This window comes from Amblyomma mixtum, chromosome 7 (genome assembly GCF_055824585.1).
Source record: "Amblyomma mixtum isolate Tamu chromosome 7, ASM5582458v1, whole genome shotgun sequence".
Lineage (NCBI taxonomy): Eukaryota > Metazoa > Arthropoda > Arachnida > Ixodida > Ixodidae > Amblyomma > Amblyomma mixtum.
This window is the reverse complement of record NC_143018.1, coordinates 126,723,216-126,740,867: the sequence shown is the minus strand read 5'-3', so window position 1 is coordinate 126,740,867 and position 17,652 is coordinate 126,723,216. Positions and strand designations below refer to the sequence as shown.

The window sequence follows — 17,652 nt, the reverse complement described above, 5'->3', positions numbered from 1 at the left end:
GCCCTTCCGCCTCCTCGTTAGTATAGTGGATTCTGCTTCCGGCCACGCTAGTGAACGGACGCAGGATGCAGGGCTCCGTAGGAGCGGCTTCAGCGGCCCAGCAGGGCCGCGGTAACAGGATTTTTGATACTGAAGACCCGGAATATCAAGTGTGTCTGCCTCAACTGCCGACAGGCCGTATTGTTTTAAATACGTTGTTTTTGCATGCTGATGTGCGGGCCAGGCCGTATCGCGTGGAGCACTTCCGCGATGCGCTGGCGGGCTTAGGCCTACTGCCCGATGTTATCGCCCTTGGGGCGTATCAGATGAGCCACGTTTTGGCAATCACCTTCAAGAGCGACGAAGGCGTCAAGAGGCTCGCAAGCGTCAAGAACATGAAAGTGAAGGAGCATCGCTGTATTGTGGTCGACCCAGCCAACCAGGTGGTGCAATTGAAGCTGCATTGGATGCTGTACAACATGCCTGACGACGACATACGGACAGCCCTCTCACCTTACGGAAAGGTGATTGACGTTTTCCGGGAGAAATGGCGTGTTCACGGCGTGCAAGAAAAATCATCGTCAACGCGAATGGTGTCCTTGGTTCTGCGGACGGGTCTCACCGTGGAAGACCTGCCCCACCAACTTCGTATCGCCGGTGAGCAGACCTTGGTTGTTGTCCCTAGCAGAGCACCGTTGTGCTTGAAATGCCGAAACACCGGTCATGTTCGACGTGACTGCCGCGTCCCGAAATGTACGCTTTGTCGTCGCTACGGCCATGACGAAGCGCAGTGTGAAAGGACGTACGCGTCGGTAACAGGACCGGCGCCCAAGGAAGACGTGGCGGACCTTTTCATGGACGAGGCTGACGTCGCTGAGGCCTCCCGCACGGAGAGTCGGCCATCGGACACAGCCGTAATGCCGTCTGAGCATAGCGCTGGCCTACCGAACGCGGCTACAGTGCAACTTACTCAGCAGAAAACTGAAGAGGAAAAGCCAAGCGATGAAAATGTGAAGGAGTTGGCCACCGAACCAGCCGCTACCGAGGTGGATGCAGCAAAACACGCACCTGGAGGCGATCTGATGGACGTCGCAGAATCGGGTGTAAGCAACGCGGATACAAAAAGGTCACGGGACTCAGCCAACAACCAGCACGAGAACCTTGGCAACGAGAGCAACGATGAACCCCCGCCGAAAGCACCGGTGGGCCGTCGGGCGCCCTTCCGTCCGAAACCGAACATTCCGCCGGACAGACGGCCGGCGGCAACACCGCCTCCGTAGGACGTGGCGCCTACTGGGGCGTCCAGGCCAGCGTCGTCAAAAGATGGACGCCTTTTCAGAAGTAGCCGCTGCGTACACCGCAAAGGTACGCGTGGGAATTGTGCTGCCAATTGCTTACTTGTTGCAAAGCGCTAATATCAGTAGTTACCCACAGGTACTGTGCGAACGGTGTGCTCTATAAGATAAATGGCTCTGAGACTAGAGACAGCATTAAGAGTTGCCACCTTGAATGTTCGTGGCCTTGGAGCACGTAGGCGACAGTATCAACTTAGTCGCCTCTGTATGGAGAAGGAACTCGATGTCATCGCGATACAAGAAACTAAGGTCGAGACTCAAGAGCAGACCGATCGCATGGTGATGCCTTTTACCGCGCATTATAATGTGTGTGTGTGCCATGCTAATGGCATGTCAGGCGGGTGCGCACTGATGATACGGAAGAGTGCTGGCATTATTGAAGAGAGTATGACTGTTTGCCAAACTGGCCGCATGCTTATTGTAGATTTTTCTTTTTCTGAATCCTTGTCGCGGATCATATGCGTTTATGCTCCTAACAATGTGAATGACCGAATGGTATTTTTTGAGTACATTGAGCAGTACTTAAAGTGTGATCGCTTTGTCATATTTCTCGGTGATTTTAACTGTGTGTGTTTTGCGGAGGATGGATTCAGAGCGCACATGTTCGTGACAAAAGTGCTCTCTTTTTGAGCTCACTAATTGAGAAGCACAACCTAGAAGATGTGGGCCGAGTCTTCACTGGCGGTATGCTTCCGCAGTACACACACAATCAGAGAGAGAGCCGAGCAAGGTTGGACAGAGTGTATATTTCACTAGACTTGATGCCCCTATGTAACGGTTACAGTGTCACACCACTATCACTCACAGATCATAGCTTGGTTAGCTTCGCACTCGGGAAAAAAACTAAGACGACACGATTTAACTGGGACATGTGGAAATTCAATGAAAAGCTTCTTGATGATGAACTGTTCTCCAGCAGAGTTAAGGGAAAATTAACAGAGATGCTGACAATGAAGCATGAAAACTTTCGGACTGCATGGGAGGAATTTAAGAGCCAAGTTAAGCTCATTGCAATCGAAAGAGGAGGCAGCCGGAAGCACGAAGAATTGCAGAAGCAAAAAGAGCTGCAAAGGGAACTGGAATTTCTTTTAAACGTACAAAACTTTGACCACGATCAATTGGCTGAGAACGTGAAGAAAGTGAGACATGAACTAGAAGTTATCGATACAGAGCGATACAAGGCTGCAGTCATACGTTCTCGTAGTGAAAGGTTATGGATGGGTGAGGTGCCAAACAAGCGCGCAATGAGCGATGAAAAACGGCAGGCGTCAAGAAACGAGATCAAGCAGATACGTTTCTAAAATGAAGTGACGTCAGATCCCGCGGTGATCGAGAATGCTTTTGTTGACCATTATCGCGATGTGTTCGGCAATGTCACACGCCTCGAGCCAGGCTTCGACAGCGATTTCATGATCGGAATGCCAAGACTGGATGACGATGTTAAGGACAGCCTAGAAATGCCAATAAGTGTGAGCGAGATCAAAACAGCGATAGAGAAGCTGCCGTCGGGCAAATCGCCAGGGCCGGACGGCCTAGGCGCAGCTTTTTACAAAGCTTTCAGTGAAGAATTGGCGTGCATTTTGCATAAACTTCTGTCAGAAGCGTATGAATTTAAAAAAGTCCCTCCTTCATTCCGGACATCACACACAGTGCTGATTCCAAAAACCGATGATCCGGAAAAGCTCCTTCTTGTAGGCTCATATAGACCGATATCTCTCACCAATACAGACTACAAAATTTTTATGAAAGTCTTAGCTGGACGATTACAAGTGGTAATTAAAGAGCTAGTAGGGCCACATCAGACGTGCGGCATTAGAGAGCGCACAATTTCAACGAACACCCACATCGCAAGAAGTGTACTAGAATGTTGTGATGCCCTTGAGGGTCGAGTGGCCATGTTACAGCTTGACCTTGCGAAGGCCTTTGACCGGGTCTCGCATGGGGTGCTTTTCAGTATACTACAGCACTGTAATGTTGGGAGCATAATTTTAGACGGTGTCAAAATGGCTTATGAAGAATGTTCAATGCAGATTATCATCAACAAGTGCCTTAGTTCAAGGGTGCTAGTCCGCTCCTCTGTGAGGCAAGGATGTCCCTTGTCTCCTCTCCTTTTTGCCATATACCTCGAACCTTTCTGTAGGGCAGTCATCCTTGATGCAAACATACGTGGTTTTAGGCTGCACGCCGCTGAAGTTAAAATGCTGGCTTATGCACATGACGTTGCAGTCTTCTGCGAGGACAGAGAAAGCGTGCTAGAGGCTGTGCGCATTGCCAGAAATTTCTGTTGCTATACTGGGGCCCAGATTAACTTTGAAAAAAGTGTGGGAATATGGCATGGGAGCTGGAATACGACACCCGCCAATTTCGCGGGTATAGAGTGGACTTCAGTGCCTGCACGGTATCTCGGGGTGCCCCTTCAGCACTATAGGGACTCGACGCAGTTCTGGAGTGAACAAACAGAAGAGTTGAGGGAAAAAACAAAAGGATGGCAGGGTCGCGGATTATCGGTGTTCGCGCGTGCGGCCGCGTGCAATGTTTTTTTGATTGCCAAAGTGTGGTATATGATGCAAGTGTTGTTCATGCCTCGTATAAATGTGCAAAAGATGCAACGAGTGTTTGCCGTCTTTATCTGGAACTCCACTTGGGAGCGGACCAGCCGTACAAACCTTTTTCGCAAAGTTCGCGATGGTGGACTAGGGCTCTCACACTTGTTTATACGACAGATCGTATCGCGATTCTTCTTCCTGCGAGATGAAAGTAACGATTTTCTCCGTACAGTCATCCAGGCGAGATTGGCGAAAACACTGCCTGAGTTTGTTGTTTCCACGTCCAATGTTGCCAGTATAAGAGTGACCGGCTACTACCGAGAAGTAGTTGCTTCCTTTAGAATACTTTGTGCACGTTTTTCTTTGGAGCATTTGTCCTCAGTGACAAAGAAACAACTGTACGCGGACTTAGTTGACAGCATGCTGCCCACCCCATTGTATAGGACGGTGTACTCTGGAGGCTCAGGTAAAGATGTACTGAAGCGAGTCAGAAGGATGCCTTTAAGACCGGCGGCCAAAACGTTTTTCTTCCAGTTGCACACAAACACACTCCCCGTTAAAGTATGGCTGGAACAGAAAGGAATATTCGTGCCTTGGACAACCGATTGCTTGCTGTGTAAAAAGCCGGAAACAATTGAACATGCCTTCATTGAATGCTGGGACGCAGTCTTCCACTGGGATATTTTGCAGCGCACTCTAAAAAAAGATCTCCCCATAACACCCTATGGAATACGATTTCTGCCAGTTGAAAGCGATCAAGGGATACCTTTTGATATGTTCATGGTCCTGGGCCTCCACAGCTTGTGGAGGACGAGAATGGCTTTTCGGCACGCAGATGCCAATGTGCGATCTACGCGCGATAACCTAATCGAAAGTGTTTCATATATTAGAGAAGTGTATCGTGCACAAAATGAACCCCCTGAGTGGGTTACCATCCTTGATGACTTGGTGTGTCTGAAGAAATTTTGAAATACCCGCATCGCATGCTAACGTGCTTATTCAGTATATATGTATGTATTCATTTGTGTGACCTGTCACTGTATTAGCAGGCAATAAAGAAAAAAAAACTCGTTAGTATAGTGGCCAGCATCCCCGCCTGTCACGCGGGAGACCGGGGTTCGATTTCCCGGACGGGGAGCTTCGTGTTCTTTTTTTCTCGCTTTGCCCTTCTGTGCCTTTATATAAGCGCCATCACTCCTGCCCTTCCGCCTCCTCGTTAGTATAGTGGCCAGTATCCCCGCCTGTCACGCGGGATACCGGGGTTCGATTCCACGACGGGGAGCTTACCCTTCTTTTTTACTCCCTTTCGCCTTCTCTGTCTTTAACTAAGCGACGGTGCGCCTGTGTTTCTGCCTCCTCGTTAGTATAGTGCGGCTAGCTCAGTCGCATTCCACTTCCGGCTTTCGAGCGGAGCGGTCGCGGGATGGATAGCTCCCACGGAGCGGTTTTTGCGGCGCAAGCCAGCCGCTAGGAGAGTTTCAAATTGGGCTAGTTGGTGGTTGTTATTCTCGTGCATTGTTGCGCTTACGAAGGAACGGGGACACAATCAGGGACACAATATCACAATATGTGATATTCAGGGACACAATATGTTCTGTGTCGTCCCTGATTGTGTCCCCGTTCCTTCGTAAGCGCAACAATGCACGAGAAAGCCAGCCGCGGTAACAGGTTTTTTGCTTCTGGTGCTGATGATTATCAAGTTATTCTGCCAAATCTGCCTACCGGTCGCATCGTCGCCAACACCGTTTTTATGCACGGTGATCCAAGGGCCCGTCCGTACCGTGTCGAAGATTACCGGGACACTTTGGCCGAGCTCGGTGCGCTCCCCGACGTTTTAGCGTTGGGGGCGTACCAGATGAACCACGTGTGGGCGGTGACGCTGACAAGCGCCGATGCTGCCCAGAAGCTACTTTCCGCCTCCGATGTCAAGGTAAAAAATTGTCGTTGTTTGCTTATCGACCCAAACAACCGGGAGGTTCGCTTGAAGCTGCATTGGCTGTTGCACGGAGTTACAGATGAAGATGTTCGTGTGGCATTGGCGCCCTATGGGAAGGTGACGGAGGTGACGCGAGAAAAGTGGCGTGCCCTAGGCGTTACGGAGAAAGGTTCGACGACACGCACAGTGGCACTAAAATTGCACGCGGGAGTCAAGATAGACGACATTCCCCACCAGCTGAAGATAGCCGGAGAGTTTACCCTTGCCGTTGTGCCAGGCCGCGCTCCGCTTTGTTTGCGCTGTAAGAGCACTGGGCACATACGTCGAGATTGCCAGGTGCCGCGATGCAGGCGTTGTCGTCGCTTCGGCCACGAGGACGACCAGTGCCCCAAGACGTACGCCAGCGTCGCGGGACCAGTGGATGCAATTGATTCTTCAGATCACCTCATGGACGAGGCAGACTCGGAAGAAGCAGCAAGGGCGAGCCTCAGTTCGGCCACCGAGAAAGGCTCATCGGACACCGGAAAAGATACGCACGCTGTCGTCGCAGACGAACCCGTCGCCGAGCTTCGACAAGATTGCCCAGATGATGGGGGTGAGGGAGCGCAGACCAGCAGTGCTGACAGCAGCTTTCTCAACGTACCCGCTGTGACTCACAGCGAACCGGAGCCAATGCAGGGGACCGATACGGACAGTGCCAACTCAAGTGGAAAACGAGCTCACGATGCAGTGGAAAAGGTGTCTGGTCCTGGTGCGGTCGGGACGGATGAACCACCAGCCAAGACGACTCCTGTGCGGCGCCCTCCCTATCGTCCTCGCCCGAATACTTCGGTGGAGCGGAAGAAGGCGGAGACACCGCCTTTGCCGCCTTGAGGGATTCTTTGTGCCAAGGCACTCAGCAACACAGCCCAGTTGTGAGGTAAGCGCCATGCCTCCGGTATTTACTCCGCCTTGGAAAAAAAAATCGTAATGGATAAGTCAATTCGTGTCGCGACTCTAAACGTTCGTGGGCTTGCCTCTAGGAGGAAACAGAGTCAATTGTACCGATTGTTAAGCGACTTTGATTTGGACTTTTTAGCAGTGCAGGAGACAAAGGTTGAGGGCGATGTGGAAACCGAAGGCATGGTGCACCGATTCCTAGCGCTATACTGCGCTGTTGTGAGCCATGCCGTGGGTACTTCTTCTGGGTGTGTGCTATTTGTGCGAGAGAGCCTTGGTCCAAAAATTGAATCTGTAATAACTTTCCCGTCAGGTCGCCTTATTATATGCGATGTTTCATTGTTTTCTTCAAAGTGGCGTGTCATTTGTTTGTACGCGCCAACTGTGGCCGAGGAAAGACGTCAATTTTGTGAGCAGATGAAACAATATATTCGCTGTGACAGGCTCCTCATTGTTATTGGTGATTTTAACTGCGTCCTTTCAGACCATGATAAAACTAGCACCCGCCCATACAAAGACGCTAGCACCACTCTGCTAAGCGAGATAATAAGAGACTGCAATTTGGATGATGTGGCCGAATGTCTTGGCGGTGGGAGAGCTGCACAGTATACCCATTTTCAGGCATCCAGTCACGCTCGGCTAGATAGAGCTTACGTGAGCCTTGATGTAATACCACTTTGCAGGCAATATCAAGTGAGTGCTGTTTCATTTAGTGATCATTGCTTAGTCAGTTTTGTAATAGGTAGTGCAAAAGAAAGAAAAAACAGTTTCGAGTGGCAGTTGTGGAAATTAAATTCAAAGATACTCAACGACGAACAGTTCATGGCGGCTATAACTAATGAATTTCAAGAAATGAATGCGATGAATAACAAGACAAAGAGCGAAAAATGGGAGATCTTCAAGCAGGCAGTCAAGATGAAAGCATTAGAGCGATCGAGCGCTATATGCAGAGAAAAGCGAGAGGAAGAAAAAGTGATGCGCAGGAACCTGGAAAAATTGATAAGTGAAGAGTGTCGAATGCCCGGCTTTTTCATGGACGATATTCGAGCGCTAAAGCACAAACTAGAGCAGTTTGACGTCGAAAGATACCGTGGTGCTCTGGTCAGAGCAAGGGCTGATAGGCTGATAGCGGGAGAAGCACCTTCAAAGAGAGCGCTGAGCTCAGAGAAGTGGCATGCACGGCGCAACCAGATAACGGAAATTGAACATAATGGAAAAGTTAGCGATACGGCGGAAGACATCGAACGCGCCTTCTACGAGCACTACCGCGCTTTTTTTGCCAATTTTTCAGTCGACATAGATCGTTTCAACAACGATTTCCTGTCATTGATGCCAAGGTTAGAGGACACAACGAGAGATATAATAGAGGCACCTATTTCAGCCGAAGAAGTGCGAAGCGCTATCGAAAGCATGCATCCGGGGAAATCTCCAGGACCAGATGGTCTGACTTCAGCCTTTTACAAATGTTTAAAAGGTGCTCTTTCTCCAGTGTTGGCGGACGTGTACAACGAGGCATTCGATAGAAATGTACTACCCCCTTCTTTCTCGTCTTCCCACACGGTCCTCATACCGAAGTCAGAAGACCCAGTTGTACTGCGCAGAGTGACGTCTTACCGACCCATTTGCCTCACGAATTGTGACTACAAGATAATGATGAAGGTATTGGCTAAGAGGCTGCAGACAGTTATTCACGAGTTAGTGGGGCCGCATCAAACATGCGGAATTAAAGGCCGGACGATTTCAACAAATATACACATAGCGCGAAGTATACTCGAGTGTTGCGACGCAATGGGTACGCATGTAGCAATGCTCCAAATAGATTTGGAGAAAGCGTTTGATAGGGTGCCTCATGATGTTCTGTTGAGTGTTTTAGATTATGTAAATGTCGGTAGAATTATAAGAGACGGGGTTTCCATGGCGTACCGGGATTGCTCAACGCGGCTAATTATCAACAAGGTGGTGGGAGAGCGCATCCAAGTCCAGCGCTCGGTGCGCCAAGGTTGCCCCCTCTCGCCGCTGTTGTTTTGCTTGTACATTGAACCCCTTTGTTTAAGTGTCATAAAGAGTGATTGTGTACGTGGTTTCAAACTGCAGGAAGCGGAAGTCCGTCTCTTGGCTTACGCAGATGATGTAGCGATGTTCTGCGCTGACACTGAGAGTGTCGCGCATGCTGTCCAATGTGTAAAAAGGTTTTGTACTGTTAGTGGTAGCGCTGTAAACTGGTCTAAGTGCCTGGGATTCTGGCACGGGGATTGGCCGGCGACTCCAGCCACTTTTGGCAACATGACCTTCGTTAGAACTCCAGTCAAATACTTGGGTGTGCCCCTCGACTGTTACAAGGATAATGAATCGTACTGGAGGAGAGAAGTGGACAATCTTCGAGATAGAGCAAATAAGTGGAATGGGTGGAATTGGTCGATGTTTGCGAAAGCCACAATTTGTAACATTTTTTTAGTTAGCAAAATTTGGTACACCCTTCAAGTCTTGCATTGCTCAAGGGTAAACATACAAAAATTTCATCGCGTGTTCGCCGTTTTCATTTGGGCATCGTCTTGGGAGAGAACAAGCCGCACTAATTTGTTTTTGCGAGTTCGGAATGGAGGACTTGGTTTGGCGCATTTGTTTTTGAGACAAGTGGTCAATCGCTTCTTTTTCTTCAGGGATGTGAACCATCCTTTCTTACGTACTATCTGTCAACTTCGCTTGGGGATGCAGCTGCCTAATATGGTTGTGCCCGTCGGGAGTTTGCCTGGCGGCGTCCATGGCTTTCTGCGTGAAGTCGTGATTTCGTGCAGGTTTCTGTCAACACGTTTTTCACTTGAATATCTGAGCGAAGTCAATGGGAAAAAGCTCTATAAAGATCTCTGCGATGTGGTTCTGCCCGTAGCGCTATATCGGTCTCTTTACAGAGCAGGCCTTGGGAAGATCGTTTTAAAGCGCGTGAAAGCAATGTCAATCCCAGCTGGTGTAAAGTCTTTCTTTTTTAAACTCCATACGGGAACTCTCACTGTAAAACCGTGGATGGTCGAAAGGGGTTTTTTTGTTCCATGGGGTACACATTGTATAATATGCAGAAAAGAAGAAACAATTGAGCATGTGTTCCTGCAGTGTTGGGATGCTGTGTTCCTCTGGGATGTGCTCCAACGTACCATCAAAAAAGAGTTTCCACTTGACGCCTATGGAATTCGTTACTTACCAATAGAAAGTGATGACGGAACCCCTTTTGACTTGATTATGTTAATGTGCCTGCATAGTATTTGGAAATGCAGAATGGCGGTTCGGCACGCTGATCCTGATGTAAGACCTGCACGACTGTATTTTAGAGAAAGCATCAGAAACTTTTTTGAGGAGCAAAAGTTGCAGGAATGTGTCCCAGAATGGCTGTCACGTTTGGAACCGTTATTGTCGATGAAGGACTTTTAAGTACGTCAGCACAAGGTGTGCGGTCGTTTTTAACTTAGTGGGTGATTGCGGTTTGTTTTGTACGTATATGTGAATACCGGAAATAAAGAAAAAAAAAGTTAGTACAGTGGCCTGTATCCGGCAGTCGTGGCGTAGGGGGATTCCACTTCCGGCCGCGATAGCGAACGGACGCGTGTGAAATGGGCTCCGTTGGAGCGGTATCAGCGGCCGTGTCCGGCCGCGGTAACAGGTTTTCTTCTGCATCGGATGATGAGTATCGTGTTGTTTTGCCTAGTCTGCCTTCAGGGCGTTTGGTTTTGAATACCGTTTTTATGCATGCGGACGTGAGAGCACGGCCCTACCGAGTAGAAGACTTCAGGAATACGCTGGTGAATTTCACGTTTATGAAGCGTCTGGCTTCATAAACGTGATCACCTCACCAACCCGTGTTACAGTTTCAAGCTGCTCTGTGCTTGACCTTATCATCACCACCAACACAAGCCTTGTTACCAGTGCAGGCACTCTTACTAGTGACATCAGTGATCACTGTCCTGTTTTCATGACCTATGTCAAAAGTACTAATTCAAGCCAGAAATCCAGGCAGTCATTCAGTTTTCAGCATATCTCGAGCAATGCACTGGAGTCATTCAAAAACACTATTAGCATGTTTGACTGGAGCCCTGTGTTTAATGAAACTGAGGTTGACGAAGCATACTACAAGTTCAAAGAAATTTTCACACGAGTTTACGCTGCACACTTCCCGTTTAGAACACTGAAACGTTCAAAAAAGGCAAAAAAACCGTGGGTGACCAGAGAGCATCTGAAGCAAATCAAACAGAAAAATCGTCTATACTTTCAATTTCTTCGCACGCGAACGGAGGAAAGCCTGAAAGAATTTAAAACATTCCGAAATAAGCTAAATGCAATGCTTAGGCAAGCAAAGAAAGCTTATTACGAGTATCTTTTCTCCGACATCGGCGAAAAACGGTCGGATATTATTTGGAAAACAATAAATAACGTTCTTGGCAGAGAAAAATGTGATTCATTGCCAGAAACCCTAACAGTTAATGGCATTGACCTAAGTGGTAAAGCTCTTGCTGATCATTTCAATCGTCACTTTACTAATGTCTCAAATTACGGTAATTACAGCTCAGCAACATTAAACACGATACGTACCAGTACCTCTGAAAGCATCTTCCTTCACCCGACAGACGAAAATGAAGTACAGAGATCGTTTCTGTGCTTAAAAAACAGTAAGGCCCTAGATTTTGACAACGTACAAATCAAGCCAATAAAATATGTAATTGAATATCTTAGTCCAGTACTGTCTTATATATTTAACCTAGTAATAGAGTCGGCTGTTTTTCCTGAGGGTATGAAGCGAGCAAGAGTCGCTGTAATCTTTAAAGGTGGAAGCAAAAATGAAGTAACTAATTATCGACCGATTTCTATATTACCGGTCTTCTCCAAAGGACTAGAAAAGATCATTTACCTACGCCTAATAAAATTTCTAGACAAGACTAAAGCTTTGACTGATTGTCAATTTGGCTTCAGAAAGGGCAAATCGACTGAAACGGCGCTGCTCATGATAAAAGAAAGTATATTGCAGAGCATTGACAATGGAGCATACACGCTGGGCCTCTTTGTCGATTTCAGCAAAGCTTTCGACTGTCTTGATCATAACATACTTCTTGAAAAACTCACTTCATATGGCATCCGCGGAAAACCTCATGCTTTACTTAAGTCGTATCTCAGCAATAGAAGCCAGTCTGTCTGCATTAAGAACGAACAGTCATCCTTACTTCCAATATTTTGTGGGGTACCACAAGGAAGTGTATTAGGTCCGCTTCTGTTCAACTTGTTTATAAATGACATAATTCATATTGACAACACTGTTCAGTTCATCATATACGCTGATGATAGTAGTGTCCTTATTTCTGGAAACGATCCCAATGATCTTGTGCTACATTGTAATGATGTACTTGAAAAATTGTCTGTTTGGTCCCAGTCAAATCGCATGAAAATAAACGCTCAGAAAACGAAAGCTATTTTATTTCGAGCCCGTAATAAGAAATTGATTCTTGAAAGGTGCCTAATGATTCGTGGCAAAAGTATTGATCTTGTGGAAGCTCATAAAATTCTTGGTGTGTATTTTTCTTGCCATTTGAGTTGGGACACTCATATACACTATGTTGCAAACAAGATTTCTTCAGTGACTGGAGCCGTATCTCGATGTCGTGCTTTCTTGCCCAAAAGGTTAAACTTCAACTATATAATGCATTATTTGCCCCGCACATGAGCTACTGTAGTTTAGCGTGGGCAAGCACGACAAGAGCAAATACTGACAAAATAATAGTTCTTCAAAAAAGGTACATTCGTAACATAGCTAACATTGACCGTCAGTCTACAACAAGACATTTATTTGCAGAATATAATATTGTTAGCTTTGACCATCACTATGAACATCGCTTGTTGCATGTTTTCTATTTTTCTCAACATGACACTCAAAGTTCCCTTCTTTCTCTAGCGCTGCTGCAGCCTAGAGCTAATTCTTTAACTCGAATTTCCCAACCCTGGTTCGTTCCATTTTTTCGCACTCAGTACAAACTGCAATCATTAAAACACAACCTACCAGTCTTGCTAAATAAACTCAAACAAGTAACCTTCAAATCGCCAAAGCAACTACGAATACACTTTTCACAGTTGTAAATGAGAGTATGATTGCAAGAGTATGAGCGGCAAGCCGCCACGCGGCAAGCCGCGTGGCGGCTTGCCGCTCTGCCATCGGCGGAGTAATACATAGTAATCCGTAGAAGCAAATAGACCGCGCGTATTTTGATTTCTGCGGGCTTATTTTGCGGCTTTGTTATCTGCGAATGAAACTATTTATTGACGGAAACCTAAAAAACAAAATAAAGCCAAAGCAAAGCCTCCGCGGAGCTGGCTGAAAGACACTCCAAGCGTTGGTCGACTCCGCCCACCGTACGGGGAGAATTCAAAAAATAAAGGCGGGAGCCGTACGTCAATTCGACTTAATTAGGGAAATCGGCCACACAGGGCAATAAGTCGAAGTGTCTAAGAATGCTCGGAACGTGTAGATCGAGTTCTCGCGGCAAAGAGACTAGTTAAGATTCCTCTTCAGTGCACCTTTAAGCTTAAAGGCCCGCCTTAAGGGTGTGACGAGATAGGTTAATGGGTTAATTCCTGTATATGCAGAAAGTCATTCTCTACTTTATATTCATAGACCCCTGGGAGTTCTCTTCGCCCCCCCCCCCCCCCCTGGCGCAGTGTTGCAGCGGTTAAGCGATACGCCACTACATTGCGCTGGTAGGTGCTTTCTGCGGCTACCACTTTCGGTTAGCGTATTTCTTCGCTATCGCCATACCCTACTTATTGGCTGGAAAGTAATGCTAAAGAGAGAGAAATGCGAAAAACTTATGTAAACAAAGAATTATGCGAAATAATTAAAGGAACAGATAAAATACATCATGCTTTCGTGCAAAGCCATAATCCCGCTTTGCTTACGGAGTGGAAGAAAATTAAGTACAAATTCAAGTCGAACATAAAGAAAGGAAAATCGTTATTTATCACAGCAAGACTTTTACCGTCAGCGGAGACGAGAGAAAAATGTGGCATATAATTAACCACTTTAAGAGCCAAAAGCAAAAACTGCGAAAGTGCAGAAGAAATTTATTTATTTATTTACATTATTACTGAGGTCCAGTGGCACTACGGAGGGGGATGGTAAATACACAAAAACAGAGAGAGAAATACAGTTGGTTACATGAATGTTAAATAACACCTGAATATACAATGTTAGCCGGTGCTACGTGGAACTGCTCATAATTTTCAATGCGAACAACTTGTGCGGAAAGGCGGTTCCATTCACGTGAGATGACTGGAAATATTAGTAAACAGCGAAGATATGTCTCAACAAGAAATGGCAGGTAAAATTGATCGATCTTATATTAACAGCGGTCAGAATATGGCGAAAAAAAAACCTAGAGATTACTACCCGTGAAGAAATTGGCCACGATCTATTTTTTTTATCTTGCATGATTGACACTTTGCTTCGGCTCTGTTTGAAACCTCTGTACGGAGCGCTACAAATTGCGCATTTTACATTTTTTACCAGTCTACTTTCTGCGATATTTGTAATGTAGGATGAAACGATCGGGCACCTCCTCTGTGACTGCCCTCGTTTTGAGCGAGAGCGCGGTTTCTTGACTGCTACTCTGAACCGCTTGGACTCGCGTCCTCTAACAGAGTCCAACGTTCTGGGGCCTTGGACACAACCTCACCGTGACCCATCTGGCTTGCCTCCCGGAACCTGAACCTGCAACGCGCTCTCGACACCTTGGCCCAGGACCTATTGAACGCCTAACATAAAGGCTGTGTTAACAAAAAGTGTTACACCACCACCATCCTCACAAAGGAAAGCGGTGAAAGCGCTGCTGAGATTCTTAAAATATTCGGGGTTGTCTTCCCGTCTATAATCAAAAAGACAAATGCAGGAAAACAAAGAATAACCTTGCGTAAGTCACACTTGCAACAATGCCAAGAAAGTTCGATATAGTTCAATCAATCAATCAATCAATCAATCAATCAATCAATCAATCAATCAATCAATCAAATCTTTATTTACATCATTCAGATGTTAGGGGCGCAGACAAAAAGCTCTCACTGGAGCTTGATTGCGCGCCTGCGCCCCCGTACAAGGTTTCAAGGTTTGTTTGATTGCATATATTGGCAGCAACTAACAAAACAATTGCGTTTGAGGAAAAATAAGCGAGACACAACTGACTCGGAAAAAATCAATAAACAAGAGATAAACACAGATAAAAACAGCAAAAGAAATAAGATGCAAAAATACTGGTTTGTAAGACTAACACAAAGCATTTAGCAATAATGGTAAGTGGTAAATATATGGTAGGAGGTGAATTTTTTCAACGAAAGCGCAAAGAAAGAGCGTGCATCATATTTTTTGCGGTGATTGTTTGGTTATCTGTCATAGTTTACGAAGCACAATTAAGGCGGACGTGAGATGTGTTGTTAATGGCCAAGAACCACATAAAAATAACCGATGACAAGGCAAGAGAGCAAGAGAGCAGCTGTCCGCACGACTGCTTTGGCGATTGTAATGGCTGATTGGTGGCAGCGCTGCTTAGCTAATGAGCCCGAAAGGGCACCTTACACAAGCTTGACGCAAGCGCAGGGAAAGCCGGCGTTTAAGAAAGCATTCAACGATAAAGCGTTAATGAGAGAGTTGTATGGAGATTTGATGCACTTGCTTCAATCATTTAACGAGCTGCCGCCGATCTTGAAACGCCGATCTTTAATCTGCCCGGGGGCGGCACTAATGCGACGCATCGCTCTGTTGAACTTTCTTTTTTTGCATCACATCTCCTGTGTATGTCATTATTGTGTTTGCCTTGTCATCGGTTATTTTTATGTGGTTCTTGGCCATTAACAACACATCTCACGTCCGCCTTAATTGTGCTTGGTAAACTATGACAGATAACCAAAAAATCACTGCAAAAAATATGACGCACGCTGTTTCTTTGTGTTTTCGCAGAAAAAATTCACCTCCTACCATATATTTACCTCAACAGAGCAAAACAACTTATTATTGCTTAATGCCCAGTGCTTATCATCTCGTCCTAATTCCTACTTTAAAGAATATCTAGTTTTTCGACCCCCCCCCCCCCCCAAAAAAAAAAAAACAAGAGGAATTCGGACCACGTCCCGTGCTTAACTGTTTTAAAGTCGAACGTTTATTATATTTGATAATACTTTACAGCATACGGTTAAGTGTTATACAGCAAGATGTTTCAAAGGAGATACCGTAATGAGACCTCTAATCATCAACGCGTAGGGAAAATAAATAAAATCAATGCAGCAACGAGAACTAAACACAAAATGTTGAAGCACATCCAGCGCACGACGATATCTGACGTATACAAAATTGATCTTTACATTAACAAAGACAGATAGCCTTTGAATAAAAAATAAAGCATTGGATAGAAGAAATTTCCAGAGCAAAAGAGAAAGCGAGCGAGTGGCAAGGAAGGTAGCTGTCAGTGTTTTCGAGTGCTTCTATTTGCAATGTTTTTCTTCTGATTTCAAAGCTGTGGTACCTTATGAATGTTATATGCGCATCGCGGGCAGCCATTGAAAACACGCACCGTGTTTTTGCTGTTTTTGTTTGCACATCGGCATGGGCGAAAACCAGCCGAACAAATTTGTTTCTGTCAAAAGCGGAGGGCTTGGGCTGGCACACTTGTTTTTGCGTCAAGTTGTTTCACGATCTATGTTCTCCCATGATCGAAGTGACGTCTTTCTAAGAACGGTTATACAAGTGCGCTTGCAGAAGCTGCTGCCTGGAAGAATAGTGTTATGCGAAAACAAGACTGGGGCTGCGATTAGCCTCCTGCGCGAGGTTGTTCTGTAGTGCAAGATGCTGGAAGTACGTTTTTGTCCAGATTACCTGTGCAATGTCACGAAGAAAAAAACTATCCAAAGATCTGGTTGAATGATGCTGCCGGTTCTTTTGTACCGGTCACCTCACTGTGGATGCCCTGAGCAAGGTGTTCTAAAGCGAGTTAAGATGATGCCCGTTAGGTCAGGAGTAAAAACTTTCCTTTTCAAAATCCATACCAATACGTTCCCTTTAAAGCATTGCTAAACGATAAATGAATATGCGTGTCATAGACCGCAGATCGTTTGTTATGTAAAAAACATGAGATGATGGAGAATACTTTCTTAGAGTGCTGGGAATCAATGTCTCTTTTGGATGTCCTCCAAAGAACGATTAAAGGCCGGAATACATGGACCGTTTTTACCGCGGCGCGTCGTCGATTTTCGCCCGACGGCGCAGATTTGACGCCCGGCGTCGAGAAAAACGCCCGCCGCCGCCGATCAGGACCGGCTAGATTTTGACGCGCGGCGTCCAGTGAGACCGGAAGCGGCGGCTGAAGCGAGCCAATGGCAGCGCAGACAGCCCGCTCTTCCGGTCCGCTGCCTGCCGCTGCCAACATGGCCGCCATGGCCGTCGAGCTGCGCCGTGTTTTTGGCACGGAAATGTTATTGTCGTGAAAATAAACGCTTCATCAGACTTGAAATGTCGCTTTTTTTGGAGAACACGGCCGAATCTTGGATCGGAATGCCTGCGCTCCCTCCCTGAAGCGAATCTGTCGAAGAAAACTGCAGCCGCTGGCGTCCGCGGCTGAGCGGGCGTCCAAAGGTACGCGACGGCATGCATTCGAGCACGCAAATCTTTATAGATACTTAAGCGCGCGTGCTAAAATTCGTACAATGGTATCGAAGTGAAACTTTCCTGATTTTAAGACAATGGTCAGCATCACTGTTCTCACAGTCCTCCTTGCACAGTGGTGTTTGCCACTTGTTGATCACATTTGCTTTCGCGTCGAGGGATACGGGATACGCGGCGGCGCGCCGCCGCTCCAACGCTCCATGTATCTCCAGCCGGGCGTCG

General features: G+C 46.6%; 2 protein-coding genes across 2 annotated transcripts; both read left to right on the top strand.

Moving 5' to 3' along the window:
- Positions 1-65: 65 nt before the first annotated feature.
- On the top strand, positions 66-1,259 carry LOC149337536 (uncharacterized). Its single transcript, XM_089554447.1, has one exon. The coding sequence runs from the start codon at positions 66-68 to the stop codon at positions 1,257-1,259; it is 1,194 nt and encodes a 397-aa protein (XP_089410573.1).
- Positions 1,260-5,519: 4,260 nt separating this feature from the next.
- On the top strand, positions 5,520-6,743 carry LOC149337535 (uncharacterized). The gene has a single exon (XM_089554446.1). It carries the CDS (start codon positions 5,520-5,522, stop codon positions 6,687-6,689), a length of 1,170 nt encoding a protein of 389 aa, XP_089410572.1. The 3' UTR covers positions 6,690-6,743.
- Positions 6,744-17,652: the final 10,909 nt, after the last annotated feature.